The sequence below is a fragment of the Sciurus carolinensis genome, chromosome 5 (assembly GCF_902686445.1).
Source record: "Sciurus carolinensis chromosome 5, mSciCar1.2, whole genome shotgun sequence".
In the NCBI taxonomy this organism is placed as follows: domain Eukaryota; kingdom Metazoa; phylum Chordata; class Mammalia; order Rodentia; family Sciuridae; genus Sciurus; species Sciurus carolinensis.
The window spans coordinates 112,621,897-112,643,325 of NC_062217.1; the positions used below are offsets into that span (position 1 = coordinate 112,621,897).

General features: G+C 36.9%; 1 protein-coding gene across 1 annotated transcript in view; it reads right to left on the minus strand.

Annotated features, from left to right (window-relative positions):
* Nucleotides 1-21,429, minus strand: part of Ank3 (ankyrin 3) — a 320,745-nt gene that overhangs the window by 210,936 nt on the left and 88,380 nt on the right. The window contains 3 exon segments of the mRNA XM_047553901.1: nucleotides 4,931-5,029; nucleotides 5,211-5,309; nucleotides 5,701-5,802. Of these exon segments, the coding sequence (XP_047409857.1) occupies nucleotides 4,931-5,029; nucleotides 5,211-5,309; nucleotides 5,701-5,802 (300 nt within the window).

Consider the following 21,429-nt stretch of genomic DNA (forward strand, 5'->3'; position numbering starts at 1 on the left):
TCATTCCACATGCCCTTTTTCATAATAGCAGAAGAGATATGTAGAATAAGGATTTAGGAATAGCACAAAGGCAAGAGTTCTGGCAAGACACAGCCCCGTCATGAACCATTTCCCACTGTGGCTTTCCCCCTTTTTCCCGAAGGCTTGCCATCCTAAGGTTATTTCATGAAGCCCAGTCATTTTCTGAAAGTGCACATTCTTCTTAGTTTTTTGATTTTTTAAATATTTGCTTGGCATTCACATAAGATTCACCCTTATAGAGTATACAATTCAGTGGGCTTTAGTGTATTCACAACACTGGACAACTGGTCTCAGCAGACAGGAGCCATGGCAAGATGTAGCTCCCTGCTCCAGGATTCATGGTCAGTCTTTACCTGCTTGAACTAGCCCCTCTCCACTCCCCCTGGCAACCACTAATCTACTTTGTCTCTGTGGCTTGGTCTGTTCTGTACATTTCATATAAATGAATCATACAATATGTAACCATGAATGGTGTTGTGCTATTTCTGCTGTCCATAGTGATAAAAAAATTGAGGGAAGTCTTCATGATGGAAATTTTAATTTTATAGTGGGCATTAGGTTGTGTGTGTGTGTGTGTGTGTGTGTGTGTGTGTATTCATTTGACTTTGCTATAGGTTTGGTAAACAATACCCACATCGATTTCCCCTTCATTTGACAATATTACCCTTATTTTCTTTTGGAAAATTATTCTTCCCTGCCATGGAGGTATGACTTGTTTTGGTTGAACTTGGAGACAGATGGGCTTGTCCTTCTGTAACTATGGGTTAGATGTGTACCAGTTACCTTTGTTTTGTTCTTTCAGATACAATTTCCTTAGCTCTGTTCTTTGCCCACCCTTCACCCCAGGCTCAGCTGCCTGCAGGAACCATATTAAAAGGCAATCTGACCCTGGCTCTGGTCAGGCTCTACCACTCTCCACCCCGAGTATTGGGTTCCCCAAATTTTCTAAAATCTTCTTTAGACTTTTATTCTGAGTGTTCTCAATCAAATTTTAATAAGTCCTTCCCCACTTTTGTTTAAATTCTGTTCCATTAATCTAAATAACACAAATTAATACAAATTTCATCTTTCAAGAAAGGATCAACAAGGTACAAAAATGCATATACTACTGTTATGTTTCTAGGAAGAGAATTGTAAACATCCTTTGGGAAGGCTGAATAAAACCATTACCATCACTCTCTAGCTCAAAAAGGCTTAAGGCACCTACATTAATTCAATGTGTTGTCATTGGATGGTTTATAGCTGTAATGATTTCCAGTGAAGTGGCACCAGGATTGGGAGAATGGTCAGATTTCAGAAAGATTCTTCCTTTCTTAAGAGAAAAAAGCACACCACTGTTTTCATATTAATTTCCTAACTTAGGAAATTTCCAAAACAAACCTGGGAGAAAAAGGAACATAAGGTGCCCCATTTACATTTTCTTTTCTGTAGCAACAATAGATTTAATTCTCAAAAGGCACAGCAGCTTCAGATCCAATGAGTATGCTATTTGAAGTCGGAGTTTATCTAATACCTTCAATACCTTCTGCTCTGAATGTTTACAGTGGTGCTATAATAAGTATGTAAATTTGCAGACTTATAATTTGGTAGACAGCATTGAGGCATCCTGCACAATACCCACCAAAATAAATAAATAAAGAGTCCTCTTGTGGTTTCATTTAAGGGCTTAAATTTTATCTGTGACAATTTCCCATTCGTTTTAGTTCTCTATGGCCTTTGTGCATCATCAAGTGCCGTTTTAAATTAAGATATAACGACACTGAAAGATTTCACTGATTCATATATGAGTGTAATTTTTGTGAAAGTCAGATTGGAGGTTTGGATACAAGGTCATAGATCAGAGAGCCTCTATCTGGACCATACCATTTGTCTGACTTTATTAGGATATGACTTTCCTACTACCGGAAAACCACCATATAGACGAAGGATCAAAAAGGCACATAAGGAGCACTGGGTGACTTAGTGGGTCTTGCCTTCATTAATGCCATTATGAAAAATTGTTCATTTAGACTACATTGATACCAAAAATGCTATCTGAAAGATGTTGCCTCTTTATAAACAGTTTTATATTACAGAATAAAGACAAAAGAGAGAAGAGTGAAGGATGCCATTTGACTTAGCAGTATGAGATTTTTTTCAGTAACAAACACTGTTAATCATTGTTATATTTAATGCAAAGTATTCAGGACTTAACAATAGAAGAAAACTTTGTATTGTAATCACAATTTAAGTAACCAATCCAATTTCTTTCTCAAGGTACACTTAAGTGATCTCTAGTCAATGATCTTACTAAGACCTAAGATCAAGGCAACAACAAAAATTAGTTTGAAATAAAATCTGTGAATTCCTATTTATACAACTTGAGTTTATGCCAGCAGAACTTGAATGTTGCCGAATGTCATTTTTATATTAAAGATAAAGAGAATTTTTCTACTCAGGGAGGGCAAGGGGCTCTCAAACATTTCCTGTTGGCCATTACACATTGCTAGTAGGTTAATATTTCACTTAGAGAAAGATACTATCTTTTCTGAATATTAATATTCCCAAGACATTTTATGTGCCACTATCTCAAAGGAATTTTTAATCTTCTTTCATGGCATCATTGCTTGTTGTTCCTTATAAAAGTTCCCATTGAAGAACTGCTACCAGGAATTATCATGGGGAATCCACTCTGCTGCATGGTCACTTGAACTACCCATGGAGAGATGCAATGCAGAAGCCATACTATGGCAGGAGCCCAGAAGAAAGAAAACCCTTTGCTGTGCAGTGTGTGTGTGCATGTGTGTGTGTGTGAATCCCATAGTCTACATTCTTCCCCCTCACTGTCTCAGTAGTGTGGAATTGTATAAATTGAAATTAAAATTGACTAGGATTATTATTTCGATTACAGTTCTCCCAGACACTGCAGAGCAGGTTTAAAACTATAGTTGCTCTAAAAAAAAAAAAAAAAAAGGAAAAAAAAATCAGTCAAGAATGTGTGTAATGTTTAAAAGGAAGTTTTTTTTTTTTTTTCCCTCTCTTGAGAACACAAAAAAGAAAAAGCAAATGGAATAAAGATTTTTCCCACTATCTTGGTCTAAAGCTAGCTATTTTTCAGTAAAATTGTGTAGCAACAGTTTGAAAAAAGAAACAAAAACTTAAAGGCATGATGCTTCTATTGCAGTCAACTGGTTTTTCTCTCAAAGCACTATACCTGCCAATGTTCAAACTTCTGCCACTCCTTTCTGGAAAAATATTATTATTTGGAATAAATTCTTAACAAAAGGTCAGAACAGTTGGCAGAGACCATGCAACAAAGGTCCAACCACAGGGAATTGGAAAGAAATTAAATGTAGTTGCAAGCACAGTGCATTTTCTTTTCTATGGCTGGGATGTTGAATGGCACCAGAGCTATTGCTGCTCTGACTGTAATAAGTAGGAATGGATGTCACTGCAGTGCTGCAGACCCATACATACAACAGAAGAGATTTCTGTTATCCAACTATGGTCAGTACTAGAAAAGGTGATAAAATCATGTGCACTTAAAATGGAGATCTAAAGGCCATGGTAAATAATGTAAAAAATTTGAGAATTAATCTTGAAAGATAATAGTAGAAACTGTAAATGTAAGTTTATGTGATTTAACAAAATTATAGCTTATGACTGTAATCATGTTTGAAGTTCTTAGAATGACCACACTAAATGAAGTGTGATTTTTCTTTCTTTTTTTTTTTTTTTTTTTTTTTGTGGGGGAGCATATCTGTTTCAACAAAATTACACGATGTTGTCACATTCTTCATTTGCTTTGCATTTCCACAGCATAAGCAGCAAATAGTCTGTTGCAAAAAGTACTTGAGAACCAAAGATCTCACTTATTCTCCTCATTTAATCTTTTGATCTTCAAATTATTCTCATATCAAACATCTAACAAAAAAATCAACCTAATTCTTCACATGTTGCCTGGCTTAATGTTGACAGAGAGTCGTGTATCTATCTATAGCTTTACTGTCTTTCTAGTACTTCAAAAAATCCGGTACCTTTGGCAAAACTTGCAATTTTGTTCTGTAATGAATTTCTTCAAAGAAATTCATTCAAGATGGAGACCTTGACAAATAAGGAGAGACATCAGCATTCAAATGGAAGGAATGTTTGAATGAAGACCAATTTTAAAAGTGGTCAAGTCCTCAGTGGATATTCTTGGGTCATGATGTTTGCTTTACAACTTCTAAGGAACTCTGTAGGAGGCAAATTATGAATACTTGAATAATGAAGCATATATTTTTAAGCCAATAAAGTGAAGTTAATTCTTTTAGACTCAGAGTTTAAAATGTTAAACTATTGGTGTTTGTTTTAGAACCTCATTGTAAGACTCTTTGAGACTTATAGGGCAACCTCTATTCAATACAAATAATCTGAACATTTTAGAGTTGGGAACTTTTAAAGTTTTTCTGCTCATATTTTATTTTTAATCTGTTTCAGAGAACAGCAATGCTACCTTAGTGAAGAGGAATTAAGCAGTTTCTATTCTTTCTCAACTAGGAAAAGCACAGGTGTATTCTGAAAATCCAAGTTTAGAAAAAGCCCCAATTTCTTTCATAAGTTAATAAATACTGTGACTGGACCAACCTAGGTCAGCATCATGAGAGAATATAAGAGTTTGCATTTCAGAAATTCCCTATGCATTTGTGTATGACTAGCAGTCATAGAGTATCATCAATAGATCACTGTTAAAAATCTGTACCTCTCAACACATACATATTGCAAATGAGGATAAATATGAATTTAAGTAAACTGTAATAATATAACAATTTGAATAGAACCATTAAGCATCATGTTCTTAGAGGATATATAAACCAAGCAAGCACTTAACCCAATGTACGTTATTTGTAAATTATAGCACAATTGCTTTGCAATAGAGTTGTAGGTTTACCTGAGATTGTGCATTGACATTGGCTCCATTTGTGACCAAGACCTTGACCACCTCCGCTTGCCCGGCCAAAGACGCGATATGTAATGCTGTGTTTCCTTTCTGTAAAATGAAAAGCACAACATGTCAACGCCCTCGCCTTTCTAATTTTCCTATGCTTAAAGCTCCCCAAGGGAATATAGTTCACAAGTATCTCACAAAAAGTGCACCCTAACTCTTACTGGGGGCTGAATCCTTACTGAAATTGGCAAGTGATGTAAAAAGCATCTCTCGTAATACTGACCTTCGTGGCTGCATCCACATTGGCTTCTCTCTGTAGCAGTTCAGAAACAACTTCCACATGGCCTTCTTTGGAGGCAAGATGGAGTGCGTTCAACCCATTCTGATAAAAAGCAAAGGGAAAGCTTTACTTGGCAGGTTGAAAATAGAGCACTAAACCGTCTACCAAGATCATCTCAGTGACATTTGCTCGCATATGTGCAGTGAGCCACCTAAATTAGGAGTAAGAGTACTTGAAAACTAGGTGGGTTGCTTCGTTATCGTTACTAAAATTGGAGACATTATTAAAGAATGTATGCCACCATTTCTGAACCTTCCTCCGACATGCAGGGAATAATTTGATAAAATAATAATATTAAGCTGGTAAAATTTAACAGAAAAAAAACTAATGGGAGGAGAAAATCTTGCTAATGTTTAATAAAAGCTTTAAGGAGTTTAAAGTCTGAATACTTAGAATTTTAATGAAACAAATAACAACAATGACCAAAACTGACCTGGTTGCAAATGTTGATGTCAACTCCATTTTTTATGTAGTCAAGGGCCTTTTCTAGGTGTCCAGCTCGAGCTGCTCTTAAGTAACTTGCGTTGGCATCAGACTAAAATTTAAAAAACAAAGAACATTTTGATGAAAAATGAAACTAATATGCAGATTTATAACTACCAAGTTTGCAGTCCAAACTCAAATGGAAGCAACCCAACTCTTTTGTGTCTAACAAGAGTAATTTCTTTGCAAAGTCACCAAGAAAAGGGAACAATTCTTTAAAACTTAGTTTCAAAATTATATAAAATATCACTTCCTTAATTTCATAATTCATTCTGAATTGAGAGTACCTACATGGTACCTTAAATCAACGTACATTTCCCTGAGGGGAGAGAAATCCTGAATTCTTAGTAATCACATTGGAAAGGCTTTGCTATTCTCCTGTACCTGAAATTTAAAATCAATTTCAGTTTTCTGAATCTACCACAGCCAATTTTCATTTGATCTCTTCACAAAGATATTAATACCTTTTCTGTTGCTACACTATTTAACAGTGGCGCATGCCAGTAATCCCAGTGGCTCAGGGGGCTGAGGCAGGAGGATCATGAGTTCAAAGCCAGCCTCATCAACTTAGCAAGGCCCTAAGCAACTCAGCAAGACCTTGTCTCTAAATAAAATATAACAAAAGGGCTGGGGGTGTGGCTCAGTGGTTAAGCATCCCTGGTTCAGTACCCAGTACAAAAAAAAAAAAAATTGTAGATGATGATCTTCAAGTGTATATTCATACAGGATATAGCCATGTTTTAACACGTAGATTGAATTTCAAAAGCATGTAGAACAGCCTACTTGGAGTGTGAAGTGTCCTTTTGTATTTATTTTCAAGCTAGCTAAGACCACAGCCTGGAGAAAACTCTATTAGGGCCAGCATACAAAATTTAAAGACAATAAAACAAGACAGGTAATCTATTCACGGACAGCTTGCAACTCAGAATTACTGCTAATCTCTAACACTTGGATTGCATAGTTGAACCCAACTACTATTTAAATCTTTAATATAAAGAAGACAGTGAGAAAAACTACAAAGTTGATCTGGCAAAATTCATAAAGAAGTCTTGCTCAATGCAGAATAGTACAAAAGCAGTTTGGCTTCTGAAAGAGCAGACAAAACAACTTGCCACTGGTTATAAATGCAATCACACAAGGCATGGCTTCACAGAGGAAAGTTTCCTCCTGTAGCCATATGGTGAATGCCCCTTCAAAGCCCCTGCTCACATGCCACCTCATCTATGAGGTTTGCCCAGACCCCATATGCAGGGCTTAATGGCTCACTGCTCCCAACACATTAATTGTACTGAACTTTCCTGGTATTTATCACAGAAGCGTAGTTTTTGGTATATCCATCCTTCCCACCCTAAATTGTAAACCCCTTTAGAATAAGCAATGGCAGACAGATTAAGGAGCAGGCAACTGGAACTATGCCAAGATGCCAGGCTTTGAAGAACACCGACACATTCCTGAAAATGTAAATGGGATGAAGGAAATTCTGTCCCTTTGAAGGTCTTTCATTCTGGTGTAAGTCAATCAGGAGGAGCTGACTTGCTCAGCACCTCGGAGGAGAAACAACTGCCTCCACAGTCTCCTCTACCCCTCCCCTTTATAGAAGCAAATCTCTTGACTAAATGAACATTGTGTCTTCCAGATCAAGGCTCCTCAATCTCAGCACTATTGGAATTTTGATCTGAATAATTCTTTGCTGGGGTTAGGGGGCAGTTCTGTTCACTGTCCAGAGCTTGACAGCATCCTTGGTCTTGACCAACCAGGCGTAGTCATATCCCCTCTTTGTGACAACTAAAAATGTCTTCAGAATTGCCAAATGTCTCATGAAGAGCAAAGTCTCCCCAATTGTGAACTAAATACATCAAGTAAATAAAGCTACTTATTTCAAGATTGTTAACTTAAAAAGGTTTAAATCTCTGAGTTGTCACATGCCTTCTTCATGTAGCACAATGCAGTGACACTACCTATGATATTCATCTTTTTATTTTTCTTGAAACTACAAGATCTAGGTGCCTATAGATATTTCGTGAATGGCTGAATTGACAGACAAGCACACTGGAAATAACTGGTAATCAAATTAATGTCTGGAACATTATAAGAGGCTTTATTGATACCAATAGCAACAGCAGGTATTTAAGTTGAGAATCTGCTGTGATGCAAAGATGGGCACCATATATCACACTCGAAGTCGCTGAGTCAGAGGTCTGCAAGCACACATAGATATTACTCAAATAAAATTAGGAGTTTCAGTTAAGCATGTAAATAATCAGAGGGGAAGGTTAAGGAAAAGATAATAAGTTTCAAATGAGACAAAGGATGAATCATATAAAGTTTCAGGAATTTAAAGAAAAAGTACAGTCTTCGAAGAGGTGTACTACTTCAAGAAGGTCAGCTTTTGTCTGAGTTCAGTTAGAATTAAATTAGCTATGCAAGGATGGCTCATTGTACCATAAAACGTCATCTTCTTTGTGCCTGCTTAATGACTTATCGGTAAATTTGCCCAGGAGGGCTCAGATGCCGTTCTGGGAACAAATGACATCAGTCTGGATATTCAACTGCCAGAGATAACACTTCACAGTTAAGCATCCCAAACTCTAACTTGGAACACATAAAAACAGCCAAGGAAGCTGTTAAAGGTGATATAATTCAAGGAAAAAAGTCTTTGACTTAATTCCAGATTTAAAAAGGTTTGGCAATTCCATGCACTGTCCATTTTCCTCAGAATTTTCCTATCCAAGCCTGTAAAGCAAAGCAAATAGATTCAGTATGAGAGAAACTTCTAATTCAGGTTCTCTACCTGAGATCTGAATTCTTTGGAGGCTAAAAAAGTTAGGAATAATTTTCTTTCTTCAACTATTGTACATATAGATGATCCTCCACATCCCAGTTCTGCATTTGTGGATTTAACCAACAAGAGATTTTTTTTTAATTTTAAAAATACCTTTATTTTATGTATTTATTTTTACGTAATGCTGAGGATTGAACCCAGTGCCTCACATGTGCTAGGCAAGACCTCTACCACTGATGCATCTAATGTACCTAGTCTACCCAACATCTTGGGTTGGCAACACAGTACACCTCAGAGTTCATCTTTGCAACTGAATAGCTGAGAGGGAATTGTGGTTCATTGCCTCTGGCCAACACTATTAAAAAAAAATCAAAATTGGAGCTATGGTTTCTCCTATATGCAGATAGTTACTTGTACCACCATAAAGTAAAATATCATTAAGTCAAACTAGTTGGAAAGTCTTGGATCCGCTATACTGGATTCTTCATTGTTCCTGTTTTTGTTTCCAAGTTCTGTCCACATATACCACCTATATTTTAGTATTTTTACTGTTAAAAATAATGTCTTATATTAGGCTCAATATTAGTGTGTTGTATCTCTTAGCTGTCATGTCATTGAATAATTAGGAGTTACTCGAAACATAGCCTACAGCATGTTTTTGACCTTGAACATTCTGTCAAAAACAATGGCCCCTTTGAATGCTGTACATAAAGATGCAGCCAAAGAAAGATGTTAGCTGGACCTCGGTGGCACACATCTATAATCCCAGTGATTTGGGAGACTGAGGCAGAAGGATAGTGAGTTTAAGGCCAGCCTCAGCAACTTAGTGAGACTGTCTCAAAATACAATAAAAAGAAAGGACTGGGGATGAAACTTAGTGGTAGAATGTCCCTGGGTTCAACCATCAGTACTGTAAAAATAAATACATACATATAAAAATATAACTGTTGACAAGTTACTGTGGAAGAAAATCAGGTTCAAAGAGAAATTAGGCTCTCCCACGTGGAACATCAGATGAGGGCAGCCACTGCCTACAGTGTTAGTCCTTGTAAAGATGAATATAAAGAGGTTAGTCAGCACTGTTTTTCCCTTAGTGACCAAAATCTGATGTGAGAATTCAGAAAATGAAAAGCTGAGATATAGCTCACTACTTGCCTAGCATGGGTTCAAGTCCCAGCATCAAAAAATGAATGAAAAAATTTTGTTTTATTTACTTAACTATTTTACTGGACAGGAAAGAAATATGAATCTCAGATTTTTCAAGAAATAGTTACAGGGACAAATTCAAGCATTGTGAATTAATCTAATAACAGCATCTTCAACTAAACTGGAATATTGGTATTATTCAGCAAAATGCAGTGGTTAGAAAGAAGCATTCCCTAAATGCCAATCAATAGTAACTTAATACTTCACATCTCATTATATGCTAGACACTATTGTAAGAACTTATGTTAACTTATGTTATTATCATTTAATATACTATGTACTAATTGCCTAAGTCCTTATGCTACTTCACTTAGTCCTTATAGTTCTATGAAGTAGTACAGTGTGTTGAACATGTCCCCTAAAATTCATCTCCATTGGGACCTCAGAATATGACCTTATTTGAAAATAGGATCTTTGCAAATGTATTTAGTTGTGAGGTCATAGTGAATTAGAATGAGGCATAAGTCCTTTTACAGGTGTCTTTATAAGAAGAGAAGACACCAGTAAAAGGATCAGAGAGAAGATCATGTTAGGAGAAGGACAGAGAATTTTGCTGCTATCATCAGAGATCATCTGGAGTCTCCAGAAACTGAAAGAGGCACAGAAGAAACCGCCATTAACAGCCTGTGGAAGAAGTGTGATTCTTCTGACACTTTGATTTTCAACTTCAAGTCCCCTGCCCCACCCAGAGTTATGAAAGAATAAATTTCTGTTGCTTTAAGTCACTCAGTTTGTGGTGGTTTATTATGGCAGCCCTAGCAAATCATACAAGTAGGTACTGTTAGCAGCTCCATTTTCTAGGTGAGGAAACGAGCTGTAGAGAGGATGAGCGACTTTCCTGGGACACGTGAATGGCAGGATGCAACCGCTAGTGTGACTCTGGAGTCTGGGTTGTTAATCACTATCCTAAGAAAGAGATTAATAAATGTTTGGTCTATTCTCTTAGTTCATTCGTTCATTCCCCATCGGGCCATACATTCAACCACTGAATTGACTGTTAGGTACTTTCAGGGACATTCTCTCAGACCAGAATTCCTTTACTGAATTCATAATGAGGTTACAGATCAGACTAACAGTAGATCCATAATGGAAATGCAAATTGGAGGCTCAGGGAATGTATAACAGAACTTGGTCCCTTTGTTCTAAATAGAGGTAAGAGGGCAATCTCTGGGGCCTACTTATACTTTATCTGTCCTTTCCCCACCTTTCTCCTCTATCTTTCTGATCACTGGGAACCCTGGAAGGGTCAGATGGTTCTTCCAGTAAACTTCAGGTTCCTTTTCTCTGCTGGGTCCTGTCCTTTGCCTACCAACATATTCAGGTTTCTCCTAAAGAGAAAAACAGAACAAACTAAACCAGACTTTCTTCCAACTTTTCTACCCAACATCCCTTTGAAAGCAATGATCCCTACTTCTCAGTGTAGGAGTCTGATGAGGAACTGAAGCACTGGACTCACAGGCCCTCCATCTACTTTACTATCCCAGCTGTTTAACTTATTAACAGTGTTACCTTTTTTGCATCTGTCAAATGGGGAGGAAATAAGGATGAAGTCAGAAAATTCATGTCAAGAGATTAACCATGTGAGTCCATAACAAACAGTAAGAAATTTATTTTTAGGTTTTCCTTTGAAAAATCAATCTTTTTTTTTTTTTTTTTTTTTTTTTTTTTTTTTACTTTGTCATTTCTTTACTTAATTTTTTGAAAGATTAGATTAGGCCTCCCAGTTCTATACCTTGCATTTTAATTCAAATTTGCATTTCTGGCAATATGGCTTCTCTCTATAATCAATAAAGCCTCTCTATGCAAACTCACCAATGACATCCCAATCATCAAATCCCATGGTATTTAAATCTCTCCTCTCTCAGGGTTGAACTCTGAGAGTAGATCACCTCCTTTTCCTTGAACATCTTTTTAGCTTATCTTTCTTCACTCCCTTTATTTTGCATAGCCTCAGTGAATAAGGGGCCTTTTCAAACTCAGAACTTAAATTTCTTTCCTTCCTGTGCTTTCTCTTTAGCTGATCTCATTGCTTCCATGGCTTCCTCGACTCTAAGTCCAAAATTCCACATCCACTCTCTGCTCATTCTCATCCCCATCCCAATATTTCAACATCTGTTCTACAACTCCCCCACTTCACCAGCAACAACAGCAAAAGTTTACTGACACATGTAATATATCTGTCACTGCAAGCGGTTACTAAAATAGATGTGAAGGACAGATTTCTTTATTTCTATTTAAAGGTCCCAAGATTACTGAGGCTACCCAGGCATACATCCTTATTGTGACTCTGATTATTTTTCTTTCTCTCAATCCGAAAGTTACATAAATGCATCCTATCCATTATGTAGGCTCAAGGGCCCTTTCAGTTCTCCATTTCTCTTTTTAAAAAGAACACATATCATAGAGACAAAAGAGTACATAAAACACACAAATAGTTTAAAGAAAAATCATGAACAAAACCCCCACATACCCAGCAGTTAGGGCAAGAATGAAAGTTACAGGTGGCTTTGAGGACTCCCAGCCAGCCCTTCCTTGAGTGGATCCCCTAGGGAGCCTCTGGTCTAGTCAATCATTCTGGCACCATTCTTTACAGTCTTAACATCCTTAGTCCTTAAGCTCAACATCACGTAGTTGACTGTCTCAGTACTCTACATAAGTGGAATCATACATTATGTATCCAACTGTGACATGCTTATTTTGTCTAATGTGTTTCCTGGAGTCCTCCATGCTGACATGTAACTACAGTCAATTTATCAGTGCTGCTATAGAAGATTCTATTATGTGATATAACCACATTTATCCACTGCAGAGTTGATAGATTTTTGGGCTCTTTCCATTCTGAGTCTACTATGAAAGATGTTGCCATTAATATTTTGGCACCATAGCACAATGGTGCATGTAGGCAAAAGTTTTAAAGATGTACACCTTTTCAACTTTACTCTTTAATTATAAATTGTTTTACAAAGTGATTGCACCAATGCACATTTCTGGGTTTGTGATTACTGATTGTGAATTCAAATTTCTTAGAAATTAATCTTTGGCAATTCTTTAGCCCCTAGGTTAATATTACTGTAGTCCTAAGAAGAATTTAGGTTGTTCTTGCCAGTGGCCTATAGGCACTATCAATCCAAGGTTAATGCTTGGTTTGAGGGTTTTCTGTTTTTTAGAAACAGAAGACTACACAGATAAATTGAGATCTTGAACTGGTAAAGCATGAAGAGTTCCTATGGTCATGAATTCTCATGGGAGATGTTTTACAACTATGTCAGAGTCAGGCAAGATTTTGCTGTATCTTCTATAAGATGAGTTCATTTCCTGTTTACCCAAATATTGGGAACTATGCCCTTCGAGAATCAGCTTGATTCGATGTCTCTTTTGGACTACATCTTGGGCATGACCTAGACTTTGTCTCCTGTGTTCTATCTGTGAAACTAAGTAAAACTGGTTCTTGCTTTCACATTATTTTTGATGTCTCCAAATCCCTTACTTTTAAAAACTAATCCAGAGACACATTTCTAAAGACTTATAACTTTTCTGAATGCCTTAGCTTTCTCTATAGCTGAAAGTATTCTTACTCTTTTTATTTATTTATTTATTTTGCTCACCCTGCACCTTGCCCAGTTCAGGCAATTGCTATATGATACTGAAATCAAATTAAATACCTCTAGGGTGTTGTAGTTGGCATTAGTTGAATCTGCTAAAAGCACTGAGCAATGTTCAGGAGTTCCTGAGTAGATACTGAAGGTTCCCACAAAGTCATGACAAGGAGAATAACTGAAATGTAATGAGTGTCCACTGTATGTTGGGGACCTTACTAAGCACTTTACATATATTATTATGTGCTATGTATTATCATATGCATATTGTTATTATTTCTTTCTTAAATATTCAATCAAGATAGGAATTGTCATTACAGAGGCAGAAAACTCAAGTTTATAGAAGTTAAGCTGCTTTCTCAAGGTAACACAGTTAATAATTAATCATCAAGTATTGAAACCCAGGATCATAAAACTGAGGTTTTTTCCTCAACACCACTGGTTTTCAAATTGGGTTCTGCAGAACCCTGGAGTTGGGGGCACACCAATGTGTAGAGTGAGTGACACTCAGTGAGCACAGTTCCATGTGCCTATCTTCAGCCTCACCCTAAGTAGATTTACTTTTGTCTGTTTTATATATTAGTGTTTTATAACAGACTTATTTGTAAAAATATTTCCACTTTTAAACCATGGTACTCAATCAACTTCTATAACTTTATGACATAGCTGCAGAGGCCCTTTAAAGTCAACCCCCCAACCCCCGCCACACTTCCAGCCTGAAGTAATACATGGATACTTTTCTTGAAGGTGATGTAGACAGTTTATTATTCCTAGACTGGCTCATCAACTTCCCAGCACTGTGACTTTACCCAGGACATCCTCGTTGCTAGTGGCCCTCGCCAGCTCCTCACTCCCCAATATGAAATCTCCCACCAACAGACTCTCCTACTGAATCCTAGAACCAGCTCAAAGGCCACTTCGCACTTGCTGCTTTCCCTGACAAACACTGGAGTTGACAAGTTCTCTCTCTATACCCCTATAGCATTTGTTCTGTTCTGCTTAGGAATCAGTGGTCTTACAAAGATGCCCTGTAAACTCTTTTAGAGGTCCTTGTTCTCTACCTTGAGGATGAAGTTATTGCATTTAATGACCTAAATAATCTAAATGTACAGACTCGGGTCAGGCACATAGAATGAGAATTCATAATAGAGCACCAAGAAAAGTTGGTGACATAATAGAAACTCACCAGGAAGAAACATTTCTGCATCCTGAATATTCAGCCAGGAGGCAAGACTTCAGCAGGGCAGAGACAAGGAAGAAAAAGTGGGTAGAGATATAGAAATGGAAAGTGTTGAGGAGTGGTATATAGACAGTCTCTATAGAAAAGACAATGCCCAGAGAAGGGACAGCTAAGAGATTCAGAGAAGGTTTGGTATGCCGGATACATCTGATTTAACATCACCATAAAGACACTAGGAGGCAGTGAGGGGTTTTGAGGAGTGCAAAGACATCATTAAAGCTACATTTATCCCAATTAGTTGACAGCATATGTGCGTGTGGGAGAAAATGAAGAGGAGACCAGCAGGTCAGTGATGTCAATCCTCCATGTTTCAAGGATCTGCTGGGGAGAATTAAACATACACCAGAGCCCCCACCCCACAGACTGAGACTCAACTGGTCTGAGATAGGACATTTTGATAAATGCAACTCAGGTGATTCTAATGTGCAACCTGGGGTGAGGGCTGCTGGAGAAATGAATAAAGAAAATATGGTTCATATATAAAATGGAATATTATTGGCCTTTAAAATTTTGCTTGTGACAACATGGATGAACCTGGAGGAGTAATGTTAAATGAAAAAAAAAAAAAAAATACAAAGACAAATATCATGTGATTTCACTCACACACATGGAATCTAAAAAAAAGCTGATCTTAGTATTCAAGAGTACAACAGTGGTTACCAAAAACTGGGGAGGGAGAGTTAGAGAGAGGCTGGTTAATAGGTACAATATTATAGTTAAAAGGAATAAAGTTCCAGTCTGCTGTTTCACACAAGGGTAATGATAGCTAACAATAATATAGAATTCAAAAAAAGCCAGAAGAGAGGGTTCTGAATCTTCTCATCACAAGGCAAAGATAAATACTGAAGGTGAGAGATGTACCCATGATCCTGATTTGATCACTACACTTTACATGTATTGACATACCATATTATAACCCAGAAATATGTAAGACTGTCAACCAAAAATAAAAAATTTAAAAGTATGATTGTGTGTGCTCATGTGAAATGGAGATTTGGGGACAGCAGTGGCATAAAAAAGGACTGAGGTGTGAGACCTGCTGAAAGGTGGGCTGACAGACATTTCATTTCACATAAAGAAATATTAAGAACCCAAAGTCAGATTTTAAAATTTGGTTTTCAAAGATTTTACAGCTTTCTGCTCCTCCCCTTCTCTTACTCTTCTATGCCCTGGTGAAGCAATTTTTTATAGTCAGAAACTAGAGATGTAAGACTTTTCTTGGTAGCACTGAGTAGTAATAGTTGGTAAATAAACTAACACAAATTTGCAAATTATTCTCAAGCATGCAGGGACTTACAGGGGGTAACTACTTATCAAAATTCCCAAATCCTCTAATAAGTGATTTCAGATGTCAAATACAGTTTTGAAGTACAAATGGAGATAACGATGCAAACAACTTTTCAAAATCCAAGACAGGTGTTTACTCAAAACAAAATAACTTCCAACAAAAAATAAGTCAAGTGATTTGAGAGTCTCATGCTTCTGTGTAGGCTTTGGAGTTAGTTGTGGACCTTGCTTAAGCACATGAGAGGGGAACCAGCACAAACGAATAGAGATTTCCCCTCACCAGACTAGCACTGAATCACTGATTATCCACTGGGACATGAACATCCACACAGTGCCCAAAGTTTCCAGATATTTTGGATGAAGATATTGTGTGCTGATATTTTATAGTTTTCTTGCACAGTGATCTAATTTCCCACCAATTTCAAAAGAATGTGAGCAACTGTACAACCTAAAACAAATGTGACATTCATGCTACAATCTGTCGCTTGTCAATAAAAACCCTGGGCCTTTAGGAAGTTGGCATCTCTTTTTTCCCCAAAGGGGTAGTCAGGTCTATGTTAGCATTTTTTTTTTTTTTTTCAAATGTATGTCTCTGGAGGTAGGATGTGGAGATCTTAAACAGGAACTTTGTGTCTTTCACATGGCAAGTGTTTGAAAAAAAAAAAAAAAACTTGAACCAGTTTTAGTTAGGGAAGAACATGGGTTATACTAGATTTATTTTTTATTTAATTGCTATCCAGTAACTGGAAAAGTTCCAGTATTTTCTATCCATAAATCAGTCAGAAGAGGAGTAGAAGGGGGTGGTAATTTAATCAGTAATAAATATGCTTCTAAAGGCTATCTATATTTGTCATCTTCACTATCAAAACCAACTGCAGTGAAGTGCTGTCTCCACAGATTCCCTCTGATTGCTACAAGGCTGCCTTTGTCTGCAAGGATTCAGCTTGGTGGTAACCTCAGTTCATCCCTGAAAATGAGGTCACCGTCCCCTAACACATGTTAGGCATGGTTAGCATCCTGCACTGGGACCTTTGCCAGGAAGGCCCCTGCTGTCGCACATGTCAAGCTTGCTGGGCATCTGTGCACAGTGGCCCCTCTCAAGCTGAAAGGCAAAACACATTCCCATCTTTGTCTCTAAATAGAGGGGAGTGGGAATCAGTAGAAAAACAGTGCTGGCAGGCTTTTGTTTTTGTAAAGGCAGTGTTTTTAAGAGATTTACCATGCTGTGTGATGATAAAACTCTTTCAGTCTGTCTAGGAAGACCCAGAAGCCAGGCTCTGGGGGTTGCCTTTACTCACCCCAGAAATCAGTCCCCTAAACATTTTCTTGGACACTGATTAGAAATAGAGATATATATATATTTTTTCTGTACAGGGAGAAAATAGTGGGTATTGGTGGTGGTGGGGTATTTCCAGTATTTTCCAGCACAAAGTTGATACTGTTCAATAGCAAAACAGCTTTTGAATTTGCAATTTTCTGAGTAAGTTAAAAAGAGCCAGTTTCACTTGCCTCTCAAGGGGCATTAAAACCTACAGGTATCAGAGGAAGAGAGTTTGTGAGGCTTAATAATATGAAGTCAGTGTAGTAGCATGTTGTTTTGATTTGTCCCAGTCTATAGAACTTCAGACCATTTTGAATTAGAACACTTATTGTCCTCACGCTATGGAACTTGCAAGGCATTGATGCTGTGGATACAGAGTCACCACTACGTGTTAGGTGGAATGCAATACATGTTAGGAAGTGGTAGAATAATGTGACTAGATGACAGGCAAGTTCCCTTCTGCTCTGAAAGTGCCATGGTACTCTGAAATGTGCACTCACTCACTCTTACTGCTAATGGTAAGTGGTTAATTTCCCAAATGAGCAAAGAATATGGTCAGGGTACCTACCACAAAATGTGAAAAGAGATGCAGTTATTTACCCAAGGTGTTTGTAAAGTTCAAAATTAAAACAAAATTTACTTTATTCCATTCAAGAGAATGTTAGGAGAGGGGGAATTTGTCTTTACTTGCAATAGGGTGAAGTCATATAGCAGGGATATGTTAACCTGAAAATTAAATATTTATTCTGAAATGTAAAGATTCATATAAATAAGCCTGGAAGGTAGCCATGGATGGAGAAACCTTTTCTGAAAAGTATGCTCAGCAGGTATATTCATTATCACACTTGTTTGAAACCTCTGTTGGTTTTGGGCATGTTTCAGGCTATCTTTTGGGACAAAGAAATACAAGAGAAATATTACCACACTGCTTGGGAAAGAACAGTTCCCTCAGCAGCGTTCTCAGTACATGGTGATTCAGAACCTGTAACAATCCTAGAGAATTTTCTTTCTTTTCTAAATATATACAAATATGGAATATTAATATAAGGAAGATTTAGTTCTTTTGGGAATCTTAATCATGTTTATTTCAGGGAAATAAGTTTCCCAATGAGTTAAAATAAGAATGCAATTGAAAGTTAAATTACATATAATGTTGGCTTGTAGTCCATAAATTTAAATTGGGTGCCAGGCACTGTGGCACATGCCTATAATCCCAATGGCTCAGGAGGCTGAGGAAGGAGGATCATAAATTCAAAGCCAGTCTCAGCAACTTATTGAGACCCTGTCTCTAAATAAACTGTAAAAAAGGCCTGGGGATGTGGCTCAGTGGTTAAGTGCCCCTGGGTTCAATCCCTGGTACTTAAAAAAAAAAAAAAAATTAATTTAAATTTGGTGGGTGATGGGCTTCCCCAAACCTGAACTCTTTTGTGTTTGTCAGGCAAAAGGCAGGTGCTAAATAACAATGGAAAAAACAAAAACAAAACTGAAAACAAACAAAACCAAAAAAAAAAAAAAAATCAAAAAACAAAACAGAGTCACTGGATCTTAAACTCCTATTACCAGTCATCCCTTACTCTATGCCTGCTATGCTTCATGTAGTTTATCATCTCAATTATTTCTTACATGAACATGTGTTTCAAGAAATTCTCTTTTGCTCTCCTGTTAGGTGACCTTAGAAATATATCATGTGTAACTCATGCTTCCCATTTCACCTGCAAAAGTGGCTAACTTGAACAGTCAGGCTTTCCTTGCCTGGAAGGATCAGTTGGTTCATCTCAGCATGCCTCCATGTACAATCTGGGTGTAGCACTATGCACAGCATTATATACAAGCCTTTGACTCACCTTGACAATATTCACTAAATTCTCTGTGTTAATAGCTCGGTTTTGATTGAACAAAAAAATGTGCAATTTTACTTTTAAAAAAATGTACCTTATTTTAGAGATAAGTAGAAGTCACCATATCATCTCTTTTGTATAAAAAGGAAACAAGTGAAGAGAGATGTGATTTGCTTAACTAATTCCCTATTGTTAAATAGAGAATTTGGATCCTATGAATTTAATGTTCTTTGCAAAACATCATGATACAAGAATGAATTAGTCAATAATAGTTTAAGTCAATAAAATGGTTTGGCTGAATTCTTTCTGTCAAATCTCTAGGTTGAATGGGATCTATAAATTCTACTGGTTCAACCCCCTTTCAAAATACTACCATTCATGTAGACTAGGATAATGTATCTAAACCCGATTCACTCCTCATACGTGAAGAGGGCTAAAGATGACAACTTTGTCTCTTAAAACATAAAATTAAGTGGAACGGTAACAGGTTGTTAAAATCTGACAGTCTTTGAGGGCCTCTGTTTACAAAACAAATACCAAAGTATTTCATAGCTTTTATAAAAAAAAAAAATTAGTGGTAGATGGACACAATACCTTTGTTTTATTTATTACTTTTATGTGGTGCTGAGGATTGAACCCAGTGCCTCACATGTGCTAGGCAAGTGCTCTACTACTGAGATACAGTCCCAACCCCATTTCATAGCTTTTCTGAACAACCATAAACAAACTGCAGAGTCCCTCAGAAATAGACCCTATAATAGTAAGATACTGCTATTTGTCACTTAGGAAATACATAGCAGCAACTTCTGGCATAATACACAGTGGATTATATAAAATACGATGACTGTTTGGGACTTTTCCATTTATTTGGTATGTTATGAATCAGAACAAGGACGTCAAGCCTTCATATTTAAGGATTCTTATTATGTAGGAGGTATTGGCATGAGTCCTGAAATATTTAATCCAGGGAACTATTCACATTTTAAATATAGCAACTGAAAGTAGTGATAAGCTAAAATTGGCTTAGGTAAAGGAGAAAAGAGATAGTATTTACTTGAAGAGAGAAAAATTTTCTCAAGTTCTTTTTTTTTAATTGTAGATTAGTAAATAATTTAATTTTTAGCGTGGACAGAGTTAATGTTGCAAACATAAATATTTTCTTGCACTACATAAATAAATATACTCTATGTGGTGAAAATCAGCCAGGAAATTACAATACATTGGACTTCAACTTCCTGGTCAGATAATTAAAGGCCTGGAGTTTAAAAGCCCAGAGGAATTGAAGGGTGAGGCCCACGGCACCAGAGGGAGAGGAGGCGTTAGCTAGTGAGAGGAAGGGTTCTTGAATTTATCATCCTAAAATATGTGCCAGCTGGTGCAGCTGGAGCCTGGCTGCAACTGTTGATAAATGAAATGATCTGCCTTTTGGGGAGGCTTGCAGGGAGGATGGTTTCATATTAATTTATTCAAACAAATAAACCAAAATGCTACTGTTTTTCCATTAAAATTTTAATGGAAAACTTTAATAATTGTATATATCCAGGAGTACAGTACAATAACTCAAAACATGTATACAATGTACACTGATCAAATCAGAGTATGTTTAAAAATATTCATTTCTAGTTCAATCTTTGATCAAAAAAAGATTTTAGAAGCCCTTACTGAAAATACAGCTAAACAAAAATTTTGGGTTTTTTTTTTTTTTGCATTCCTGGGGGTCCAACTCAGGGCCTCTTGCTTGCAAGTGTTCTAACACTCAGCTACACCCCCAGTCTTAAGTTTTTACTGATAAAAAAAAAAATGTACTGAATGATTACCATTAAAAAAGAACACATTTTAAAATAAGGTCAGGTCATTAGTGAAGTCAGATGGACAGACTAATGTGGGAGCCTTAAGTAAACTTTAAGTGACATTTATATTTCTCCTGAACAAGATTTGGAATGGAAGACATATTGGTTTTACATTGAATACATGAAAAGGAAGAGAGAACAAGCAAGTATATAAATGTGCAACAGATCTTTTAAAAGGTGGAAGTTCACAGTAAAGATAAGGAGGAAGAATATTATGCAAAATGAACATACACACAAGTGGACTTCCTCCCAAAGTCAAGGAAACCACTGGATCAATAGTAACAAATAGTTATGATAGTTGCCTTGCAACTTTATTATAGTCTAACAGCTAATATACGCTATGAAATGTACTGAGAACAAAGATTCCTTTTTAAGGAGCTGTCCTTTATGCAGGAAGAGGAAGGTGCTAGTTTAGAGGTAACTGTAATGTTTTTCAAGTGTTTGGAGATAGAAAATGATGGGTTAGTTTAGATCTATCAAGAAGTCAATACAGTTCAGTGATTTCATAGTTCAGACTCTGGACCCAGGATGCCTCAGTTCACAACCTGACTCTGCACTT